The sequence below is a fragment of the Anarrhichthys ocellatus genome, unplaced genomic scaffold, assembly GCF_004355925.1.
Source record: "Anarrhichthys ocellatus isolate YVR2014 unplaced genomic scaffold, GSC_Weel_1.0 scaffold22, whole genome shotgun sequence".
In the NCBI taxonomy this organism is placed as follows: Eukaryota; Metazoa; Chordata; class Actinopteri; order Perciformes; family Anarhichadidae; genus Anarrhichthys; species Anarrhichthys ocellatus.
Genome location: NW_022280052.1, coordinates 5,485,272 through 5,509,284, shown reverse-complemented (window position 1 = coordinate 5,509,284; position 24,013 = coordinate 5,485,272). Strand labels below are relative to the sequence as shown.

General features: G+C 40.6%; 2 protein-coding genes and 3 non-coding genes across 6 annotated transcripts; all 5 read right to left on the bottom strand.

Moving 5' to 3' along the window:
- Nucleotides 1-2,788: 2,788 nt before the first annotated feature.
- Nucleotides 2,789-11,057, bottom strand: ncl (nucleolin). 2 transcript variants are annotated; one of them, XM_031859717.1, is made up of 16 exons: nt 10,907-11,057; nt 9,761-9,862; nt 9,567-9,675; nt 9,064-9,162; nt 8,459-8,656; nt 8,067-8,213; nt 7,632-7,715; nt 7,336-7,459; nt 6,896-7,032; nt 6,390-6,516; nt 5,958-6,097; nt 5,441-5,570; nt 4,975-5,114; nt 4,594-4,720; nt 3,902-4,239; nt 2,789-3,701 (listed from the first exon to the last, which is right to left on the bottom strand). In XM_031859717.1, the coding sequence occupies exons 1-15, from the start codon at nt 10,922-10,924 to the stop codon at nt 3,927-3,929; spliced, it is 1,995 nt and encodes a 664-aa protein (XP_031715577.1). In that variant the 5' UTR covers nt 10,925-11,057; the 3' UTR covers nt 2,789-3,701; nt 3,902-3,926. The 2 variants fall into 2 exon arrangements, with proteins under 2 accessions (XP_031715577.1, XP_031715575.1); XM_031859715.1 differs by having other exon boundaries at nt 3,941-4,239.
- Nucleotides 5,715-5,852, bottom strand: LOC116390311 (small nucleolar RNA SNORA57). Its single transcript, XR_004213153.1, has one exon. It is a non-coding gene; the product is annotated as a small nucleolar RNA SNORA57 (small nucleolar RNA).
- Nucleotides 6,646-6,783, bottom strand: LOC116390313 (small nucleolar RNA SNORA57). The gene has a single exon (XR_004213154.1). It is a non-coding gene; the product is annotated as a small nucleolar RNA SNORA57 (small nucleolar RNA).
- LOC116390310 (small nucleolar RNA SNORA57) lies at nt 8,770-8,907 on the bottom strand. The gene has a single exon (XR_004213152.1). It is a non-coding gene; the product is annotated as a small nucleolar RNA SNORA57 (small nucleolar RNA).
- A 5,793-nt stretch (nt 11,058-16,850) lies between the features above and the next one.
- Nucleotides 16,851-20,669, bottom strand: nppc (natriuretic peptide C). The gene is made up of 3 exons (XM_031859714.1): nt 20,465-20,669; nt 19,031-19,324; nt 16,851-17,412 (listed from the first exon to the last, which is right to left on the bottom strand). Exons 1-2 carry the CDS (start codon nt 20,555-20,557, stop codon nt 19,052-19,054), a joined length of 366 nt encoding a protein of 121 aa, XP_031715574.1. The 5' UTR covers nt 20,558-20,669; the 3' UTR covers nt 16,851-17,412; nt 19,031-19,051.
- Nucleotides 20,670-24,013: the final 3,344 nt, after the last annotated feature.

Here is a 24,013-nt window from a genome sequence, read left to right as displayed (position 1 = left end):
ATCAATGTTGAAATTAAAAAGAACATTCCTGAGTTTACAGGCTACTGACGAGAGCTTCTCTATCAGCTCAGGCATCACAGAACATCTCATTTAGGCCCTGCATGTTATCTCAGCTATTACAAATCATGTGAACTGTATTTAATGTAATTATATTGCTGCTGATCACTTTACAAAAACACAGTGTTCCAGATCACCAAATGTGATTTTACATCCAATTGTCTAGTGTAGTTTAGTGGGTGGATTATGTAAATCATCAAATTTCAAGTGGACCTTTGTCTGTTTGTTATTTGAGAAACAAATAACAACCAATAGCTGTCTGCAGGATAGGATAATGTTATTTTCAAAAAAGCATACAAGCATGCAAAAACAGCAATAGCTTGCAGAACTAAACAAACAGTAGAAAACGGTGTATGAGACATGGGGGAATGAGAGGCTGAGCGGAAACTGATATCGTTCACTACAAATGAAGAATAAGGTTGCGACCAATATACAGTATAATGCTTGAAAACAATCCTAATACGTTTAATATTTTAGGAAATACACTTGTTCACTTGCCAAGATTAAGATGATACGATGATAAGATGGATATCACTCTTTCTGTTTGCTAAAGTCGAAGCTACAGCAAGCAGCCTCTTAGGTCAGCTTAGCACAATGAAACGGGGAAACACCTTCACCCACTTAAAATATTCCTTGGACATTTTGGGAAAGCATGTGTATTTGTTATCTTGCCGAGAGTTTTTATAGTAAATCTGTAGTTGGAGCTAGCAGCCGGTTAGCTTAGCTTAGCAAAAAGACTGGAAACAGGGGCACAGTTAGCCCGAGGTGTGTGCACACTGTGTCCGAAGGTGTGTGTACACCATGTGACAACCAATAGCTCACCTGCATGGCGAGCTGCTATAAGATGTCAACGCAAAAATGTTTTAAATGTTAAAGGCATGTAAATGTAGGCTGTGTTTACATGCGACTTCCTCATACTGAACCATTGAGTCAGCACAGTAAGGTAATACATCATCTCATCGGCCAAAACCGAGAGGTCATCACTGGTATGCCTGTATGTCTGTAATCATCACTGTAAATGTCAGATTCCATGGTATTCGACAATATATTTTGCAAACAACTTCCATTGTGAGGCTTGTTTGAGATTAAAATACTGGCACAACATGAGGCTACATAAAGGTCCCTTTTCATTTAACTTCCACTATTTCGTCCCCATCTGCAAGAATGGGAATGCTGGAAACAATGGAAGTGTTTGTAAAGTAGATGAATTATGTGCATATCCACTCAGCTGATAAAGAGAGTGCAGTCCCTGACTCCCCGCGTTACACTGGAAGAGAGGCCAAGGCGACTTGGTCGTACATCTGTGCTATAGGACACCGTGTACTTGACAAAGATCCATTGTGAGGACTCTGCGCTGTATACTCCCATTTAAAGAGGGTCACATTAGATCAGCTACTAAACAAATGAGAAAGCATCAGTCTTTGTCCTCTTTCCTCCTCGCAGTGTCCGGGTGACTTAGTGTCAAGGCTTCATTTAATAAAGTTTCATGTTTGACATAACAAATTATAAGGCAAATTTGCTGTATCATTACCTCAGTCATATTATCTCCCACAGCTTATATATATCATGAAAAAAAACTTCTTTTAACAGAGCTTCTCCTTAATATAATCACTATGAATTACGATTAGACAATTGCAGCTAGATATGTTAAATAGGGAAAACAAGAAGAAGAAACCGGACAGAAACTATAAAACATGAGATGAGCTGAACAAAAAGAGAGGTGAACTCAGCCATACCAGACAGCTGACATGACCTCTGTCACTGTGCAACACATCTCTAAATGGAGGTATTCAGTGGTGCCATCATCAGTGCCTCCTGCCCAGGCACCTTCACGAACAAAGATCCCTGTTCAGCTACTAGGACCGAGGGATGACAGCATACTGCTGCCGCCCCCCGTCTGGTAGTGTCACTGACGAGAGACCTGCCCAGCAGCTCCGATAGTCACACTAAGGCCTTGTTTTTGATCAGGAATGCAAGACCAACAAGATTTTATAGTACCAGTTTAACCTGCATATAGACATTGCACATTGAGAATATATACATCTTTTTCGCCCACTTGCCAGTACATATATGCTGTGATTGTTTAAATTAGTTGTCTATGTGCATCCATTCTCAGCACTGTGCAAGCATACTGGCAGCTACATAAACTGCAGTTAAATGTGTTTTATTCCTCAGGATACTCAACCAATAAAGCAGATTTTGATCCGCTTTGAAAACTCACTCCTAAACTACCAAAATGTAAAATCATACTGAGGTTTTATAGCACGCTGTGGCATCACAGAAGCACTGAGGGTTAAAAAAAAATAAATTAAGTTTCTAAAGATTCTCAAACTCATGCACTTTAACTTTTGTTTCCAGCTACGAGCTACTAACCACCAGAATGTACAGTAAGTAATTTGAAGTCCTCATACAGTGTGCAGCAGTGTTCCATGTAGAGAGCTCATCATCTGAAATCATGACAAATGAAGGATACCTAACAAGACACTGCCACCTTGTGGAAACTAGTGGGAGTTATCCTCCCAGTCAATATAAAGTGATGCCTCATCATTAACGAATCACAGCCAACACTAGAGGTTACATTACAGCTGTCATTGTTGTAGAATTTTAGGCTTATTATAACCCCATCTTAATCATTTCAGCAAACATCTTTATAAATACCTTTCAACATAATGCAATACAATTTAACAGCACCATAAATCAGTCTCCAGAATTTGGAGTTGAAACGGGTTGATAAGTCTTCAAACTAGAATTTATTGCAGTGATGTTATGTTGCATTGCATTTGCTGTAGAAGCGTCCACATTCACAGGTGTTTAAAGCTCACTTATTCAATGCTTCAGAGGTGCAATGAGGACAGGCGTTTAAAAATCACCACCTACAAGGTTTTATTTAATCACGTGAAAATCTGGAGATTCTCAAATGGGGGAAAAAAAAAATAAAAAATTAGTCAATGCACTACAAATATTTTATGTTACATAGACAAGAGGTTTTTCATCCTCTGACTCAGACACTGACTGTGCCCCACCAAACAAACATGACAGAACATCTTTGTCATTTTCTTAACACCCAACTCTTGACCACTGACTCAAATCTGCTATCAAAATCTGCTTTGCACATTACAGTAAAACTTGGCAACTAAAGCAAACTAAATGACGAAATAAAAACAAAACATATGGATACAAGTGAATCTTTCGTTTTTTGTTTTTTTTTTACAAAAGGTAAAATGAAATCATACAAACTGTTTAAATTTACACAATGTATCTGACAAAGACAAGCGTATTTTTCACAGCAAACTCGTTTGCCAGACCCGTTCCATTTTACTCCTTCGGAAAAACAAGTAAGCTAATGAGGGCGAGAGATGCAGGTTTGCATTCGGGACATTCAGTACTCACAAAGCTCTCGAGCTGAGAAGGTCAAAAGTACCATTCTGGCACACACGGGTGGGGAAGGTTTGAGGGTCTAAATAAAGGGCTAAAATGCCCATTAACAGTTAAATATATATCAATGACGCTTTCTGGAATGTCCAAAAGCTCTGAAAAGTGATGAAACCAGAGTCCATTCAAAAAAGTAAAACAGACGATTTAGTCATCAAACTTAATCTTCTTCCCCTGGGGTTTGGCTCCAAATCCACCGCCACCTCTTCCACCTGGAATGACAAAAGGGAAACTTAGTTTACTGTTTGGCATCTTCAACTCAACATATTCACAACGTTCTGCTTTGACCCTGAAGGGAAAAAGTTTGATCTAGTCTAAGCAATTTTTTTTATAAACATTTAAGTTGATTAACACCTTACGGTATCGATTATGAAAACAATGAAATTTAAGATGATATAATTTAGCAACTGACCAAACAGTAGCTGGTGTCCTTTGATTCAATAGCTTTTACCTCCGAAGCCACCGCGTCCACGTCCACCTCCACGGGGGCCTCCTCTTCCTCTGCCGCCACCGCGCCCGCCGAAACCTCCGCCGAAGCTGCCGCCGCCACCGCCGCGACCACCAAAACCTCCTCTGCCACCACGGCCGCCGCCGCCAAATCCACCACCGCCGCGACCTCCGCGGAAGCCGCCTTCACCCTTGGGCTTGGCGTAGTCCAGGGTCACCTTCCTGCCATCGATCTCGCCCTCCTCCATCGCCTCCTTGGCTGCCTTGCAGTCATCCTCATTGTGAAAGTCCACAAAGCCAAAGCTGCAGGGGAGGCAGAAGGATCGGGCTTTGTTATACTTCAACATGTAAACTATTAAAAAAAAAAGAAGATTTCTGACCAGCATAGCTAAAATGTTGACATGAAACAAAGTGATGGCTTAAATAATCAGATCAAATTGGTAAAATTATACAATACTTCATCTAGGATAGTTTTTCACAATACTTTGAGTTCCAATCAGGCAGATGATTGTGTTGATTGTTCACATCAGACATGGGCAACACCCACTGACGTAGCTGGTCGGTTAAACTTATTTACTCTACTTCTCATGCGAATCCACTATCCCTCACGAGGAGAGCGAATGGCTAGAGGGAGTATTTACAATTCTCCAAACTCACCCTTTTGATGACCCCGTTTCTCTGTCTGTGACTATTCTGGCTGCTGCGGCGCCCTCGAACGCATCCTTGAGGGTATGATCTGTTGTGTCCTCAGAGAGACCCTTGACGAAGAGGGTTTTTGTTGGACCTGGTTGCAAAGAGAGGATATCATTAAAACTACGGCTTTCATGGACCTTTAAGATTTGATCCACAATGATCATAATCTGGACAAATAAAAATCCTTCATCAAGCTTAAGTCTCATGGGAAGAAGACCAGATCAGGACTCTACTATCTTCATCGTCACAGAATTTCAGGGGTTCATGTTGACACACCCGTTTCTTTTTAGGATGTCCCAACACAGACCACAGTTCAGACGCACATGGTAACATCTGCAGACCTACCCGAGTTTCCTCTGCCACCGTCTCTGCCACTGTTCTGACTGTACTCCAGTCGGATCGACCGCCCTTCAATATCTGTGTTGTTGAGGTTGTCCAGAGCGTCCTTTGCATCCTCTGTAGTCTCAAACTCTACAAAAGCAAAACTAAGAAAAGATGCATTCCATTAGGAGAGAGTAAACACACCAGACTGGGTGTTGCAATATGACCACACTGCCCTAAAAGAAAATGGCAGCATAATATGATTCCTAAATTCTACTTGTTGCACAATAGACATAAGAAACACCCTGATTGGAGGGTGAGCCTGTACAGCCTCACTGTACATTGACTCTGCTTCTCGTGCGAATCCATACAAAATCACGGGTAAGATTAAGAGGAGCTCATGAGAAGGTGCCGCAGTTTGAGATTCTAGAGATGAAAAGTGACCGTCCTAAGATGGAAAACCCTCCTTGCACACATTACAAACACTCACCCTTTAGGTCTGCCATCTCTCTGTGGAATCCTAATAGAGACGGCCTTCTCAAATGTGGCTTGTAGAGCCTCCTCTGTGGCAGTGAAGGAGAGATTATTCACCACCAGTGTTTTGCTGGCTGCTGCTGCCGCTACAGGGACAGGAAGAGGACAGGAGACCAGTGAGATGAATACGAAACACTTAATTCAGGCTTTGCTTCTGATTCCCTACTACAAACATGCAGCTCTAATCACAGCAAGCATTGCATAATCTCTTTAAATTCCACAAAAGGCCAGAATGTTACAGCGATTGAGGATAGAACCGGCAGACGATAACACACACCGGTACCGAAGACATAGCACTGCATTTATTGTTCCTCCGTACATTACACTCATGGGCACTGAGCAACCACATGCGTGTCAAGAAATGGAGGGTGTGGTACAATATTCTTAGACTGTAACAAGTAGTATACTAAATGGAATTATTCATCCCAATGATATGTTCATACATAGCTTTACAAGGTGTCTAAGGAGCTTACCTGGTCCCGCGGCTCCCCCTTTCTGGCTCTTATCTCCAACATAGTCGACCATGATGGACCTCCCCTGTACGTCAGCTCCCTGAGCCTCCTCCAGCATCTTCTCGGCTTCAGCCTCAGATTTGAACTCGATGTAGGCAATGCTGTCAAAAGGGAAAAAGAAATGACTTCTCTAGAACACGATAAGGAGACATACTGAGTGCTGGTCATGAATGGCAGGTTTGCGTACCGGAAAACAAAAGCCAGACACGTTGATGCTTCAAAATGGCGATGCCTTTGCAATTGTGATGATATGGGTAAGTGTTTCCATCACAGTTTGGATGCGCATAGGTTAGCTTCTAGGACTCAAGGAGCTTTGTGTTCCTTATATATTCTCCCTAGCAACATCATCCAGACTAACATTTACTTCTCTATTAACAGCTGGCTTCTTCTTACCCTCTATTTGAACCGTTCTGGCCTGGAGGTAACCTGACGTCAACGGCATCTTCAAAGACTTCCTTCAAGTCCTCAACAGTAGCGGAGAAGGGAAGGTTCTTCACAAACAGTGTCCGTGCATCCCTCTCTGTGGGAACAAATGGCAATGTCAGTATTAGGGCTGGCTTCCTCTCAATATTCTGAAAAATTATTAATTCCCCAAAATTCAGACTTGTCTTGATAGAATAGACAATTTGGATATTCAAGGTAAATGTAAGAATGTTACAGCGATTGAGGATAGAACCGGCAGACGATAACACACACCGGTACCGAAGACATAGCACTGCATTTATTTTTCCTCCGTACATTTCACACACGAGTACTGAGCAACCACATGCGTGTCAAGAAATGGAGGTGCTTGTGGCAATTTAAGTGTAAATGTAGAAATATCTCAAGTTGACTGCCTGGAAACATCCCAGTTTGACTTTCCTATACGTACACCGGCAGATGAAAGCCATTTGTTTTACCTTTCTTGCCCTCCTGTGAGCTGTCCTTGCTTCGGGCCCGATCCAACTTCAACTCCTGACCCATGACCTTCTTGCCGTTGAGCTCCAGTGCCTTCTGAATGTCCTCCTCACATGAAAATTCCACATAACCAAATTTCCTGTTGAAGCAAGTCATGCAAGAGCCATTAGTCATTAGACAGAAAAGAGATGAAAGCAATGTTTAAAACAATGTATTGTGTTGCATCTACACAAAGATTTCAGTTTGAGAATATATCAAAGTCTGCAATATGAAAAGAAAATCTACCAGAAGGCAAAAAACACTAGGGTATTCAATTTACAATCACATAACTTGAGAATATGTAAGCACTCAATTTAACTAAACCCTGAGTTTAGATATTCCACAAACACATCTGTGCATTACAAACAAGTACTGATGATCTATTGTTTCATTGATCGCTTACTTAGATCCACCCAACCGGACATCAGCGACCTCAAGGCTGTTCTTGGTGAAGAATTTCCTCAGGGCTTCTTTGATTTCATCAAAGTCTTTGTTGGAGTTCAAGTTTCCAACAAACAGAGAGAACCCTAATAAATGAGAGAAATTACAATCAAGTTTGATATTTTACACTGAACAGTAGCAATTATGCCAGACAGATTCAGAATAATGAAGGTGACATCAGACATCAGAATTAAGTCCCTTGTTAATCATCATGATGAAATGTTGCATTTGATTGACGGGTCAGTGCTTCATTCCTACCTTCGCCCTCTGCCTTTGCTTTCTTGGCAGCAGGTGTGTCCTTCTTGCCCTCTGCCTTCCTCTTGGCAGGCGTCGCTAGGGCATCTGAAGACACAAGTGTTGCAAAATGTTCAATTCAGACATCGATTACACCAAAACAAAGGAATAAAGTCCAGAACAGACACATTGGGTTAAACCGTACTAAAGGCACGTTTAACATGCTTCAGTTAACTAGTTGAAAAACACTAGTATCCGTTTCTAGTTGCCTTCATCAATATGGCATCTTTTCATGGTGTAATTTACTTTATTTAAAAATTAAATGAAACTATAAATGCGCCTTCAAACAGATGATACTCTGGGGATTGATTTGTGTATTAAATTGAGTGTCATTTAGAATGATAGGGCCAAAATTTGGCAGACGAACCACTTTTTCATATTTTCAACACCAAAACTCACCATCATCTTCCTCATCATCATCGTCGTCATCGTCGTCGTCGTCTTCCTCGTCATCATCTTCCTCCTCAGAGTCTTCCTTGGCCTTGACCATACCTGCTTTCTTTGCCTTTGCTGGAGCGGGAGTGGTGTCCATCTCTTCCTCAGACTCTGGAGAAGCACAAGCATTGTCGAGTTATTATCAGAGTCAATGGGACCAAATTCAACCACTGACCACCTGCCAACATCAGATTCATAATAAAGGTGACATCATACAAAATCAGTATTAAGTCCCTTGTTGATCATCATATATTCTCTAATGACTGCAGCACACAAGTCAGAAAGTCCACATTGACTTTCTACCTCTAACATTTCAGATAAACTCAAAATGAAGGGATTGAAAAGGGTTTTCTAACCATCTTCTTCATCGTCGTCTTCAGACTCCTCCTTGGCAGCCTTTCCAGCTTTTTTGGCTGGTGCGGCCTTCTTGGGAGGTGGGGCCTCTTCTTCGGACTCATCTTCATCAGAGGACTCTGCAGGTTTAGCCTTCACTGGGGCCTTGGCAGCAGGTTTAGCTCCTTTCTTGGGTGGTGGGGCCTCTTCTTCAGACTCATCTAGACAACACACAAGAATCATGAATTTTCACAAAAAAGGGCGTGCATGGTACATAATCTTAATCTACAGAGACAATCTCCCTTTAAATTCCACCAAAAGCCACAAAAGGCCAGAATGTTACAGCGATTGAGGATAGAACCGGCAGACGATAACACACACCGGTACCGAAGACATAGCACTGCATTTATTGTTCCTCCGTACATTACACTCATGGGCACTGAGCAACCACATGCGTGTCAAGAAATGGAGGGTGTGGTACAATATATAATATTTAGTATACCAAATGGAATTATTCAACCCAATTATATGATGAACTGGTGCATTAAGATTTAGCTTCAGAAAACAAGTCATTACAAATAAACAAATGTTACAAAGAACACCAGCAATACAACATTTAAGGTCCTACCATCTTCCTCATCATCAGACTCCTCTGCCTTTGCAGCAGCTGCCTTGGGTTTACCCTTTGCAGGGGTCTTTTTTGGTGGGGGGGCTTCCTCTTCAGACTCTGTTGGTCAACAAAGCATAACAGTGCTCAGAGTTGACCAATACTCTGTACAGACATGATATCATTGTCGTTTTCCCTGGAATTAATTGAGTATTAATTCCTGTTAACTTTATTATGAGATTGTAACTACCCATCATTAACAATAAGTGGAGATTTTTGCAAACCAACATTTAGACAGCCCACACATACATTATCTCACCAAAAATGTTGATTTATATCTTCTATTTATTTTAGTTTCTATAAGCTGGAAAATTTCAGCAGACTCGTGTGACGCATACAGGCTGCTTCTGATGAATATTGTACAATCAAAGCCCCAGAACAGCTACTTAATGGACTTTTTTTATATTGTTTTTTTTTTTAAATCTCTAAACATCCTAAACTGTGCGTTGAATTCTGATGCTTACCTGAATCATCCTCCGCATCACTTTCTGCTTTTTTGGCGGCAGCACCATTTTTAACAACTGGGGTAGCTTTCGCTGGTGTTGCTTTCTTTACCGCTTTAGGGGGCGGAGTCTGGAATAAAGAAAAATATTTATGAAATCTACATTTTTTTTATTACTTTACATCCCGGTAAAGAATATTACATGATTAAATGTACCTCTTCCTCCCCCTCACTGCTCTCCTCTTCACTAGATTCCTCCTCCACTTCTTTGGGGGGTGGGGGGGCTTTCTTCTTCTGAGTTGCCTGCTTGTTGGCTGCCTGAAACAAAAGGGAAAATAATCGACATAAAAAACAAATCACAAATTTGATTGTACCAGTCAAATCACAGATTTAGCGCAAGACAAAACCCCGTATATCCGGTCTCCGCGTGCTGAGTAACATTGGGGGTTTCCACCATCGGTTACAAAGTTAACGCGAAAACGAATTATTTAAATCACTGTAAAAATGATCTGCGTGGGTAAAACATGTGCCGCGTTTAGTAATCGCCACATGTCTGAGCGGTAATCTGGTTCTCTCGGTTTCGGTTTTTTTCCCCCACCTCGTGTGTCACACCGAGCAGGCGCACAACCCACGTGGAGCTCAGGAGGTCGGGCTGCTAGCATGTTAGCTAATTCTGCCTTTTCGAGACGGGCTCTTAAGCACATGCTGAGCAGATAAAGAAACCCGTCTGCACGAGGAAAGGCAATACACGTAAATTCAAACGATTTATGTTAACTAAAGCAAGGTGAACCACAAGTTAGCCGTCGTGCCGACAAGTCGAAGGAAATAAACTTGCGCTACGGCTCTGCATTTGGATTATTAAAACAACACGCTAGCGCTAATTCACTACACGTTAGCTAGCTCAGTACATACATTTCGCATCTTCAAATAATTAGTAAATGTTGATATTAGTTACCCAGCATTTGCGTCCTAACATTAAATACGTATTCTATGCATCTCTTAAAATCTATGCTTAAAATTGAGAACGCGCATGAATGCCATTTTGAGTACTCGGTAGCGTTAACCGTTAGCAGGCAAGGCCACAAAACCAAAAGATGGGTACAAACATGGCCGATCTCGGACTAGATGAAATGTTTAGATGGCTTTCAATTTCACCGTGCATTTTAGACCAAACATAGTCTTTCAGTAACTGTGTAATTACTCGATATAATGCAATACCAGCGAGAAATTTCCCCCCGGTGTCGTTTCCGTTTTTCACACAAACGCAGCAACTTATTCGCAAAGGCCTCACGCGTAACAACAGAGCTTTCGACCACAAACGCAAACACTTTAAACAGTCAAATATGCGCCACTTGGTCTTACCTTCGCTAATTTCACCATGGCGCTGTGCTGTCGAGTGTTTCAGTGAAACACAAAGAACTGGACGTTTAGAGACAAGTAACGGAATTGCTAACGCATACACGTGGCTCAGCCTACTCGGTGGGACATTGGGCAGGAAAGACAGAGAAGTGGAAGCCGCGCTCGTTACTCTCCTGCTCTGCGCGTTCGCGGCGACCTGATCACATGACTGTTTCCACCAATCAACGGGTAGATTATTTGCATCGTGCCCGCGCATCGCCTCCACAGACAGCCCACAAAATGTATTAACACAGAGGTAAACCATTTTTATCGGTACCTATGAATACATACCTGAACTACCTAAACAACTACTTTGGTAATGTGTTGTTGCTAAAGCATCGTTTGTCTCTGAAGACACTAGGCCTATGTCACGCTGAATTTAAAGGGATACAGTATAAAGGTATTAACTTTATTAACTTTAAATGTTTAGAGAAATAAATGGTCGACTATTTCATAAATGGTACAGGTAAATATGTTGTATGGCCTGTACTGTGTGGGCCACACAGTACAGAGTATCTGTATGTCCCACGCAGCTGTTTATGTGAGCCACGTGGTCTGGGCCAGTTGCCATCATTGATCAACCACATGGAGCACACCATGCGGAGCACCAGTTGCATCGAGCAGTTTACTCGCAACTTCATTTACTCAGATAACGTTGGGCTACTTTACCAATTTGAGGTAGCCCAGCCTAATACTCGAGTACTTCCATTTTATGCTGCTGTATGGCATGCTGTATAGGTTTGCTTCTTGTCAAGTAACGTTAGTTTATTCAACAGGAGATTAACTTGCACACATTGATTTGAAATACAGTTACCAGTTGCTTTGCAGATTAAGATTTCACATATCATTACATATGATGTATTGTTAAAGGTTAGCCTAAACTACTTAACTGTATAATGTAGGTTGAATAGTTCCAGCTCGACCACGATCAACAATGACATCTGCCTCATTAATGCATCAGAAATAGAAACAGCCTGTATGATGTTCGTAAGGAGTAGTTCTGCTTTTGCTGGTTTGAGTACTTTAAACAAATTAATAAAAGTCAAGGTAATAAGAAGTATATTTCAAACGCAGGGCTATTAATTTGTGGTATTAACGCTTATAGTCCAGCAAAAGATCAGCATTATTATTATAATTATAATAATGATAAATAAAGAAACTAAGATAACAAATGTGGGCTGCAGAATGGATATTGGGTCCAGACCTTTGAATTTGCCTTCTCCACCGAGTTCGACAATTATGTCTGATATCAGTCAAGAATAATGAGGAAGGAGAAACATTGAAGTAGGCCTAGTTGACAAAACCCCATTAAGTCTGTTTAGTTGCAGTTCTGGAGCTTTTGAATGTACCCTCAATCTTCTCCAGCAGATGGAGTTTGCCAAGTTATCATGGAATTGAAGATGTTCAAATTTCTATTTGAGCTCTTGAAGGACTTCTCATCTTTCTAGAGTATATATGGGCTTCAATGTAAATATTGAAAGTTCACTCTTGACCATGGCAGATGAAAAAACATCTCACCACAAGACCCTTAGCTGTTCTAGAACCTTTGATGATACCACACGGTCTTCCTTTGAAGCACTATATATGTGTACTACATGATGTAGCCAACAGCATCTGAAACTCAACTGATTCCCAGGGGACACCAACAGCACATTTGAGTAATTAACCCTCAACACCACACAGAGGCAGCATTGCGTTTTAAATCCCTCACTTATTTCACAGAGCGGTGCCTGAAGAAAACCTTTCCATTCCAGCTTAATGTCTCACAGTTAAATAAAGATATACCCATAATTTCATTAGTGGGGGGGTTATACAACTCCTTTGTTTCGTTTTATTCATTCATTCATTAGCTTTCTTCTTTTTTTTAACTGAAAAGACATTTTAACTCTTTATTTTTTTGCACACATTTTTCTGAGGGAAAATCACCTGGAGAGTTGTCTTTTATAGTAGATTGTTTTGTAGACTTTTTTACTTCTACAAAACACTTAACAATGATTACTTGTCACTGATCCGGACTCTGGTGAAAAGCATCGCAAGCTTAGAAAACCTTAATAACTGTCTGTTACCTTACCTGTCTAACAACATACATTGCTCTCTGACACTTTTCAGACATTTGTGTTCAGCAAAAGTGTATTCTGTGTTTCTTATCTCTTGTTCCCTGCTCTGCATTATAATCAACTGTCTGTTTACAACTCGCCCATAGTCAATTGGTTTAACCCTCCTGTCGTGTTCGGGTCAAATCTGACCGATTTACAACTTTAATCGATCATAAATATTGTGTTTTACATCTGATTACCTCAAGGCCTCATGATATCCTCCACACTAGGCATTTGAACATATCAAATTGCTGATCACCACTTTTATTGAATTTTCAGTGGTTTAGTCAACTTTGTAACACCCATGGTGTTCCCGGTCAAAATTGACCGCCATAGGAAATGAATGGGAAACACTAGATTATGTCCATTCATCAGATGGAAAACAGCCCCATACACACCCACAACCACCCCTCCTCCCATACACACACACCTGTGTAAACACCTGTTCACAGCCCCATATATAAAGTTGTACACATTTCAAACTTCAAACAAAAAATCAGGTGTTTATTATGGGAACCCATCTCTATACCGTGTTTATGTGCCCATCCCCCCACGTGAACCACACCTTCGAGACTAAACAATGTTTCATAGCTTCTCACTTTCCCCCTAAATAAACCTTTATCTGTGCCGCGCTCTCATTTTACTCTGTGAGCACAATGAGTAGGCCACTGATGAGGCGATTTTCTGTCAGAGAGGCTCTGGACCTACTTTTTGAACCAGATGAAGCGATTGAACCGGAGATAGAGGAAGATGTCTCAGAAATTGAAGACAACATTGATCCTGATTTCGATCCGGACTATTATGAGACTGACCAGTCAACAGATGGCGAGGAAGTGGCACCAGAGGAACAGGCACCTCAGGTGACATTCCAGTCTTGCTCTGGTATTCATCCTCCCAGGACAGAGGAGGCAGAGAGAGAATTGAAAACATAATAAGGATGACGCCAGGGCCAACACGATATGCAACATCTCATGTGGATGACGTCAAGTCCGGCTTGACACCAAACTTGATGTCATCCACATGAGATGTTGCATATCGTGTTGGCCCTGGTTTGTCATGTCCACTACATGACAAACCTGGAGGGGAGGCGTGTGTTTGTGGACACGTGGAGAGCATTGGACCAGACCTCCAAGCCTACATGGCTCTGTTGATTTTAGCAGGAGTATATCGGTCAAACAACGAGGCTAGAAAAAGTCTGTGGGATGCGGAGTCCAGGAGGCCTATATTCCGGTCAACAATGTCCTTACAACAGTTTCATTTAATTTAGCGATACATTTTCAGTGTCTATTCTGTGTATATTCACAGCAGTTGTTCATATAAACCACTAGTCTGAGACATTGTTTACAGCTTAAAAAGGTGTTAAATAAAATTTGGTGATGATTAATGTTTTTTGTGTTAACGTAAGAGCAGTTAAAACAGACCGGTCAAATTTGACCGGGAACACTAAAGTAAGGGGGGAGAAACGAACACGACAGGAGGGTTAAAACCATCCTTGAATGAAAATTACAATGTTTTTTTCAACACACTGAAGGTATTAGGGTAGGAATGATCACACATACTTCATTTTATTTAAATGTTAAAAAGACGAGTAAAGATGTAATAAAATGCAGGGTTTCCTGGTGGCCTAGGGGTTAGGCTGTGGACCATGGTTTGTGTCCAGCTGGACCTTTGTTGCATGTCATTCCCCATCTCTGTCATATCTCATGCACTAACTGCAGTGACAATAACAGCACATCCACAGCAACATATATATGCTGGACTTGTTTGACAGTCCGCTCATAATGTGACACTCATTTTCCAATAAAGCTTGGCTTGGAATAACATATTTCTTTACAAGCATACACAATGTCATATTTTTTTTAATTAAAATAGTTACCTGAATAAAACAATCTCTGATTCATGGCAGATTGGTTGAGGTTAGAGTATAGATAAAATAATTTAGGAACCATGCAGTCAACCTCAGTCATGTGTTTCAGCATTTCAGTTCCCTCATGTTTCAGTGTGTATTCAACACAAAATCCGACACTGTTTTAGATGTTTGAAATGTATTCCACCTGGCTATTGAACACAACGTCTGTTTTCAGTCTTGTTACTGTCACTCGTTCGATTAATGTCTTTCAACTATGCTGGATTTGAAGGAATGAACAAAGATATTTTCTTGCAACTGTTAACCTATGCTGTTTTGCAGGGACATCAAATAGAAAGCTCAGGGATTGAGATAGACTCATCCTAGGATCTTAGGTCAGACCATCCAGCAGTTCAGTGTAGTGCCTTTATTTGTGTTTGACAGTTTTTATCATGTTTTGCACAATGCTCCCTTTATCCGTTTTTTTGTGACCAGCGTTCCTGCAGTTTGAACACCGACTAAGGTGTGAGTGTGTTTCCTTTGGGTTTTTCAGAGGAAATGTAGCACTTACCCTTCAGTGTTACAGTTTTCTGTACTGACCATTATACAGAGTATCATTGTACAGCTATCTGTCAGTGACATGTCTTTCAGATTGCACTGAATAAAACCCGTATACGGGTGTGTGCAACAGGTGCGTCTCATTCTTCTTCATTTCCGTCGGCCCTCTGCTGCCCTGCAGTGTGGGAGTATAGTAGTGCAAGTCATGAGCACTTTTGCATTCTGTACATCACGTTTAAGTAAGTTTGATTAGCTTTTCTGAAAACTATTTGGACTATATATATTTTGCCATAGACACATTTACAGTAGTGTGCAGGCCTTGCAACCCTGACTTGAGTTGTACTAGTTCAACTTTTCCGATCCACAGGTGACCACAGTAGCTTACACTTGTCATGAAGGGTGGTATACAACAAGTCTGTGAAACACATTCAACACCAACATTTGACTCCTTCCCTCGGTAGTAGAATCAGCACCTACAGATATGGCCTTTCTGGCTCTCATCTCCCTTCTGGGTGATTATACCACAAGACTGTGGAACAACCTGTCTCAGAAACTTTGGATAGCGAATTCATTATCACGTTTTCCTCATAAACACACTTTTATGGACTTGCCTTTGAATGTTTCCATCTCATTTTCTTGGGTTGCTTGTTTGTTTCTTTGAATATCTCATATATTTATGTCTTTTTCTGTATGCTTTACTGTTTTCTTTTCATGCCTTTCACTTTGGAAAATCTGCTTTATTAAGATGCATTCTATATTAATAAAGATTGGTATAATTACCATAATCATAAAACTTAATAAAGCTGTGAAAGTGAAGGTTTAACCTTCATCCACGTCCCAAGAGTTAGTGCAACAACATCTGAAAACGTATTGCTTTAAGAATATCTTCATCTCCTCTGCCCCCTAAATCCAACCATGATATCTGTCATATTGCATTGGATGCTATTACTTTACAGGGGACATCGTGAACATGTCTGCTTTTGAGGCTTTGGCCCATGGATTTTGGAATTTAACCTTATTGCTCTCACTCTAAATCACTATATGTCATAGTGTGAATATGCAATGTAATGGTATAAAGTCATATTTCAATTTTCTTTTCTAATGTTTGTCTGTATGGTACCTTACGTTGCTTAAAAAAAGCTTAGACTGTTCTTCACCAACTTTAAAAGTGCCACCTAATAAGGGTAATATGTCTCCAACTCTGTGAGGAGCCGGTCCCCTATTGGTGTACACTCGCTGCTCGTGAAACCTTTTCATGATCTGATCAGCATATAAATAAATGGCGGTCAAGCTGAAAATATGGCAGCTTTTTTCTTAGCCCAAGCAGACATATCCAAAATACCGCTTTTGTTTTGCCTGCAAGCCGTGCAGAAAATGTTCAGTAACTAGAATTGACCAACTTCGTTGAAACATAAAACCCCGAGAGGATACATGTAAGTGCACATGGAATGTTCTTTTTATCATCTTTGAAAACATTTACAACTATTTGAGACAAAAAGAAAAAAGTTACAAACAGAATTGACCTGCAGTTTGCATCCATTTTCAAAATGTTACATAAATAAAACTCATATTTATAAATATCTCTTTTTATAAACATATAAATAGTTTTTAAAACATAAATACATTTATGCAGGGAAAGATGAAGTACATGAATGTACAGCAGCAGCAACAACAATATACAGCCTTTGCGGTTTGTAGTTTTTACACTAGCGTCCGCCGTCTTGTAGTATGCATCAGTTGACCATTTGTATGGTATACACATATGTATATATGTATTTAAACCTGCATATTTATCATATATATATATATAAATTGATATGAGGGTTTTGTAGCATCGTCATCTCAGTCTTTGTTTATGCTGGTCGTGTTGACTTTCGTACCGAAAATCTGTCACTTGGTGAGTTTTTCTTCTTTTCTCCCTCAGGTGAGAACAAACTGAACCGTTGTTTTCCAACAAATCGTCCAGAGATCTAGAGAAAGAGAGGAAACAGGAGAAGTAAGTTTAGACTGAGCATTCGCAAACTACAATTTTTCATTTATTCAGCAAAGTTGCAGTGCTTATCGACCATGTATTCATCAATGTAGCCCTCACTTTTCTCATCAGTCTGTGAATCTCCAAATGAACTTGTCAGTTTTTTAAAGGTGTAAGATTGAAGATCGGGAGCATTTCGATTGCCTCTCAATGGCTCTCAACGTGTCGAGTGTTGCCATGACTTTCACCTCAATGAACACATATCTAACACAGACTTCCACATTTACAATACACTGCAGCCCACTGAGGGAGTGTCAGCTGATGAAACACACACACACACACACACTCACTCAAGTTAGTCACAAAATCACACTCCCCCATGAGGATTTCACAGTTTGTCACAACCACAAAAAAAAGGCTTTGAGCCTAAGGACTAATTGTGCGTCACCTCGCTTCCTCATTTCTCATTCACTACCACAGCCCCCTTTGTTGTTTTTGTTAAAATCACTTGGGTAAAGAGAGCAGGTTTCCCAGAAAGATCCTGGCCACCGCAGGGTGCCGTGTGTTTACAATGTGTGTGCGTCAGCCTGTCTGTATGCCCTCTTCCCTCCATTTCTCGCTCTCCTCGTTTGATATATGCTACTTGTTTTCTAGATGAAGCAGATGGGATCATTTATGATGATGTGCATGAATACAAGAGTGGACTTTCTATATACCAACTGGATTGTTTCCCATATATCAGCTGACATCAGTTTAAGTGGGCTTTCCTGCTGTCTTAAGGGGGTTCATGTCCAGGGAGGGAACACTGCTAGACTAGGACAAGGTTTGATGACTTCAGAAGTTTGAGGCATCATGTTCTCTTAATATTATCTCAAGTATTCTCACAATGAAAAGTCCATCAGGCAGCTGAGGTTAATGGCAAACAGTTATAGAATGCGTTGTGTTTAATATGATTTCTTACATCAAGCTGACCTTTGGCCAAGACTGTCAATTCATCGCCTGACGGAATACAAGCATGTATGGCCATCACTCTCCACTTGCTATCCTCGATATGGCTGCCACTCAGACTGGATGCTTGTTCTAAACTGGCCTAACCGTGGACGCAAAGCATACGCTGTGCTGAGACAACCGTCAAGAACATCTGTCCTGAACATCTTTTCTGTTTGTTCTGTCTTTCTTGCTTGCTTTCTCTTTCCCTCCCTTCCTTCCTTCTTTCTTTCCTTCCTTTCTTTCTCCCTTCGATCTGTCCATTCTGCAGCAAAACTCAAGACCCATAAAGGACCTTTGATGAAATAGAAAACCTCCCATCTGTCACCTAAATGGAGTCCATAGATGACCATTGACAAAAGAGAAAATAACATAAATGCTTTCCTTCTTTCTGTCCTCATATTATCCATTATTTCTTCCTACTGTCTTTACATCCCCTTACACCATCCTTCCATAAACTGGACCCTTGATTACACTTTCTTGATTGTTTTTCTTTTTGCCCTCATTGTTTCATTCTCTCCTTACTCCAATACATTCCCCTTTTGTCCTTGTGGTTCTGTTTATACGCCATGTCGTTAGGCTGCAGTGAATCTAAGTGTGAGGCGGACCATGACTTGAAGACAACTCACCATAATAGCGCTGCTCCAACCCTAGCAACCCATGCCGCTGATGGTTCCTATCCTGTCCATCTTGTGTCCGAAGCAGCCACTCCGTGACGTGGAACCCCCTTTCTTGTTTCCAGATTTGTTTCTCCTCGGTGCAGGTTGGTCGTTAAGGAGACGAGCCCACATCCCTCTGGCCCGGGTGTCCATGCGTAAATCTCGCAGTAACCGTATCCGAGAGCGCACAGCGTCTAGCCGCCTCTCCCTCTCCTCCGACTCCAGAAACTCTGCCAGCTCCTCGCCCAGCAAACTTTTAAGAGACTGGAACACAGATTGAAAAAAATAAATAAACCACGTCTCCCTTAATCAAATGCCTTGTGCAAAGAGATATTCTTTTGATCATATAACAATACATGCTTGGTGCCTCTTTGAGCAGAGCAACTGTTTAAATTGGGTGGAAACCTCAACGTGGTGCGTATTAAAGCTCTTTCAAACACCGTGTGCATTGGCCAAGGGAGAACATGTATAATGTTTGCCATGTTTTACGCATGGCGCTATAGGATTAATTGTGTTGGATAGTGGTACTGTCTAATCAAAAAGCAACTTTCAAATAGATCCACAAGATGCTAAAGCTATTTAATTCAAAGGACACCATCAATGTAGTTAGGATTCTGCACTTTCATTTTCACTAGGTGACAGGTCAATAATGGCATTTCAGACCTTGCTGATGCCTTCAGTGAGGAGTCATAAGACAGGTGCCTGCAGCCCGCTCCTCTGCTCTGAAGGCAGGCTGTGGCATCAACTTGGAGCCATTCCAAATTGTGCCATCTAAGTTAATAACTAAAACTTTGATTTAAAATGGTAACGTATGAATTATCGGTTTTATTCTACAGGCAAATTCTATGCGTAATGGTTATTTTACGCATAAACACGTTGAGATTGGTGTAGTTTAATTTGGCAAAGAAATTAGAAAACATCAATTCCAAGTTGATAATAAAAATCCTAATCATGTAAATGAGCTTCTTATATTGCTTAAACCACATATTTTAATTTGAATAGTTTCTGCTAAAATGCTTCGTTTTTTTCTTATTTGGAGGTCTTGTCAAATTACTTCATTGGGCGCTTAAATGCTAAATGTCAAATGTTGGGGAGCAAAAGACCGTAGTTATGATGTCTATATCGGATCAATTGATATAAAATATGCTGTCTCTTTATAAAATAAAGTGATATAAAGCCGATTTGCTATAATGTTTTAGATTCAGGGTGTGGAAAAAATGCCTTTGCTGAATTGCTAAAAATGACTGAAATTATGAAATATGATGCGTAAAACAACAGTCCTGCGCGTCTGGACCACAGAGCAGCTGCTCACTCCTGCAGCGGCATTCAGCTCCCAACGGTTGATAGAGCGAAGCAAATACCCTTTAGTTCTCAGCAATAAGAATATAAGTGACTTATTCTTACCTTCTGTTGCGTCTGAGATACAGGTTTTGCCCCCATCCTCACTGAAAGCAGGGTGACCATAAGTCCACACGCTACCAAGTATGACAAGTTCATTTTGCCGAGTCTTGTATTCTTTAAAGGATTCCGCTGCGCTGAAGTTCTGAAAAAGAGACGGTAGCAGCAACCAATCAGCTGTTAAGAGGCTTCAGTCCGTCCTTTACTCCAAAGCTCCTCAAGTGCTTCTCTAACTCTGTGTATTGGTCCTCACCGCTTTATAGCCAGCCCGTGGTGATGTCATGATAACCTGCGTAATGGTCCTCCTTTCTCGCCAACTCCCTGTTTTCTCTACCTGCCTCTTAGCACGTCATGCCAGGGGTTAATTAGCCGTAATGATAAAAGCTCCGGTCATCGGTGCTATGGAGGAAATGAGATGTCCCTTTTCTTTTTTTTTTTTTACTTTCAGACCTCTGGCTGAGATGCAGCGGCTGAAATCGAAGGTAGTTTCAAAGACTGCGCGTCAAGAGCTGAAGAGCGACTTTGGCAGAGGAATAACTCATTAGATGCCAACCGCTCTGTCAAATATTCTACTGTGAGAGTGAGGATGACATTTCTTCATTGCAGGAGAATTAAAATTCTGCCACGGGAATAAAAAGAATATATTATTATTTATGTTTTATATTCCAGGGAATTATATCATCAAGTGTCATTTTCGAAGACTTTCTTGAACACATCTTGAACACATCTTGAACAAGTGAAATGGCATTCAAAAAATAAAAAATATGTGCATTTATTTATCACAAAGAAAAGATTTTGCGATTTTTTGCGGTGATACAAAGAAACAGATCGTGTATCAGATTATCCGTGCGCAAAGAGGCTACTGGAAAGTTGACTTCATGCAGAGCGATGACATCTACCACCATGGTACATTCAAAGGTAAATGGATCTGATGGTTCAAACGACAGACATGATTCACATTTAAAAAAGGAGCCTCATTATGAAGGAATTACGAATGTGTCTCGCTGGGAATGACGTTATCATTAGTTCATATGAGATCTGTGGATTTGTTTTGTGGTTCTTGGAGATATCTGGGTGCCATTCAGACCTGTCGCACTGCACCAGGTACTCACAGTGGAACCACAGACGCATGCTGAGGCTTCTCTGAGGCACCATGATGCGTGTTTGTACTGAAAACGCGTGTGTTTGTCTGTGTCAATCTGTCCCGACAGTAACCCGCACACACCAACACAATCGGAGGAGGTTGATTAGGGCTCCATTAGGTCATTAACCTAATTTTTATCAGGTTTCTAATTAGGTATTAGTTATGATGTTATGGCTGCACTCGGAAAATAATTGAACCATATAATAATACTACTACAATGTCAGTCCACAATATAAGAATTGTAAATGTCCCATATGTTTCCTACCGTCTTTACTGCACAATAAATATCCAGAATACAACTCTTTATAGTGAGGTGGTATCACAGTCTTTCTTAAATTATTTTAGTGCTACATGATCTCTCTGAAAAAGATTATGTACTGCAAAAGGCTTAAGATCCCCTTAGTGGTTTAAAGAATCTGAACAACTTCTTTTATAGCACAATATAGTGATATTGGGTCCAGCTTTTATTTCAGGGTTATCAAGAACCTTTTCTGAATTGAATCTTTGTACGACCAAGTAGGAAACAATTTGATTTAACAACAGAGTACAGATCTTGTTTTTTTTTACCACAGTAGAACCAATAAGCTACAAACTTTAAGAGCCATCTTCAAATACAGTGTTGAGTCGGACGTTATATAATAGCATTTAACGTTATAGCATATAGTCTAATGTGGTGATATGTATTGGTTTATCTTTTATTTTCAGTTGGAATGTGATAATTTCACTTTTTTGCAATGTTTAAAGCTTGATTCACAGAAATAACACACGTTAAAATAAATTACAGTTGTTTTTTTAAATAACTAAATCTGTGTCAAGAGAATGACATAGCATTAAAATAGCTTGAATTATACTCATTTAGCCCACAAACAGGTGGTTTTCAAATGGTTTAAGATAAATGTGCATTTAAGGTGAAATAAAAAAGTCAGTGAACACTGTTACTTTTTGCAGTGTGGAATGACTCTGGAGCAGTGTGGAGCAGAGCGGAGCTGCAATCTCAAGCAGCACCGTCTGCTTTGGAACACAGAGTGGCAGTATTTGCTGTGCCGAAAAGTGAATACCCCATAGTCACAAGTTTACTGGATCAATACCATCTTGTAAAGATACCTCATTATTCACAGCAGATCAGGAGTATATGAAAATCCCAATAAGACTGTGTGGAGCAGATTAGACATATGTGATGAAAGGATATCAGTAAATCCCTGATTTCATGTACATTTATCTTATCGCAGACTTCTAGCCTTAAAACTTACATCGTGTGTTGGATTTCTATTGACTTGAGTAGCGAGGGTGATATTTGGACAAGTGTCGTCATAATCTGATGAATGTGTGGAAGTGTCTGTAGCAGCACTTGGCATTGAAACCCAAAATTAGTTTAAATTAGAAAATAAAGTCAGGCAAATGGATTGCTCTCATCCTAACACACACAAACACAGTCAAAACAAATAATGCATCCCGTCATTTAGCTGTCTGTGAGAGCTTTTCCCAGTTATATACAGAAGGGATTCAGTCTGTAGTATTGTGGGAAAAGCATCTATCTGCAAAAGTCTCACGCTCATATGACATTTTCTTCTTTAAGTCTCACAGCATCATTGCTTTTAGCATTTGGTGCTTCTGCAGGGCACTTCTAAGACATGAATAAAACAGTGTGGCGTCTTCCTTGTAATTCTCTGATTAAGTTTGAGTTGTAGAGCCTGGCACTCTTTTCTTCTGCCTCTCCTCAGCCGTGGTGATTATCATTACTCATACCAACTACCCAGTTCTTCCTCTATTCATTCCTGTATGCCTAGGAATAAGTAGAGGACGTGCTGGGAAAGAGCAGCCAGACACTACAACAACAGATTAAAAACCTTATCTGAACTGGGAAACACTATTGTGTTATATCAATCAACAACAGTATGTAAACCAGGCATTTACTAATGTGACAATATTGCAGAGTTTTACTCAAAATGATTGTGTAAGGTAAATTAACTTCCAAAATTGCGTATGTCTGGGTTCACTAACTGGGTCTGTGGGGACAAAAGGGTTCACGTCAAACAGCAGATTAGAGGTGCATTTAATGATTCAGAGAATGTTTACTGAACATGCATCCCCTTTTTCCCCATGCTGTGCCCTCTTTAACACAACACAGAGGCACAATTTAGCATAACCCTGATCCATGTCTTCACCAGGGAAGATTCAGGGTAATGTGCCTTGCTCCACTTCATTTTCATTCATTCCTTGCCAAAATCCTCCTGAGATGTTATTGTACTTGACTGATCAATGTGATGCTAGTTTTGATTCTGCCGTAAGGATTTTGACGGCTATTGTTTTCTGCCAAAATCGAATGAAAGCTGCTGGAGAAATGTTTTAAAGAGAGTGGGCAGCTGTGGTATGAATGTGGTAATCACTTCTTAATGGCAAGTAAATCAGCT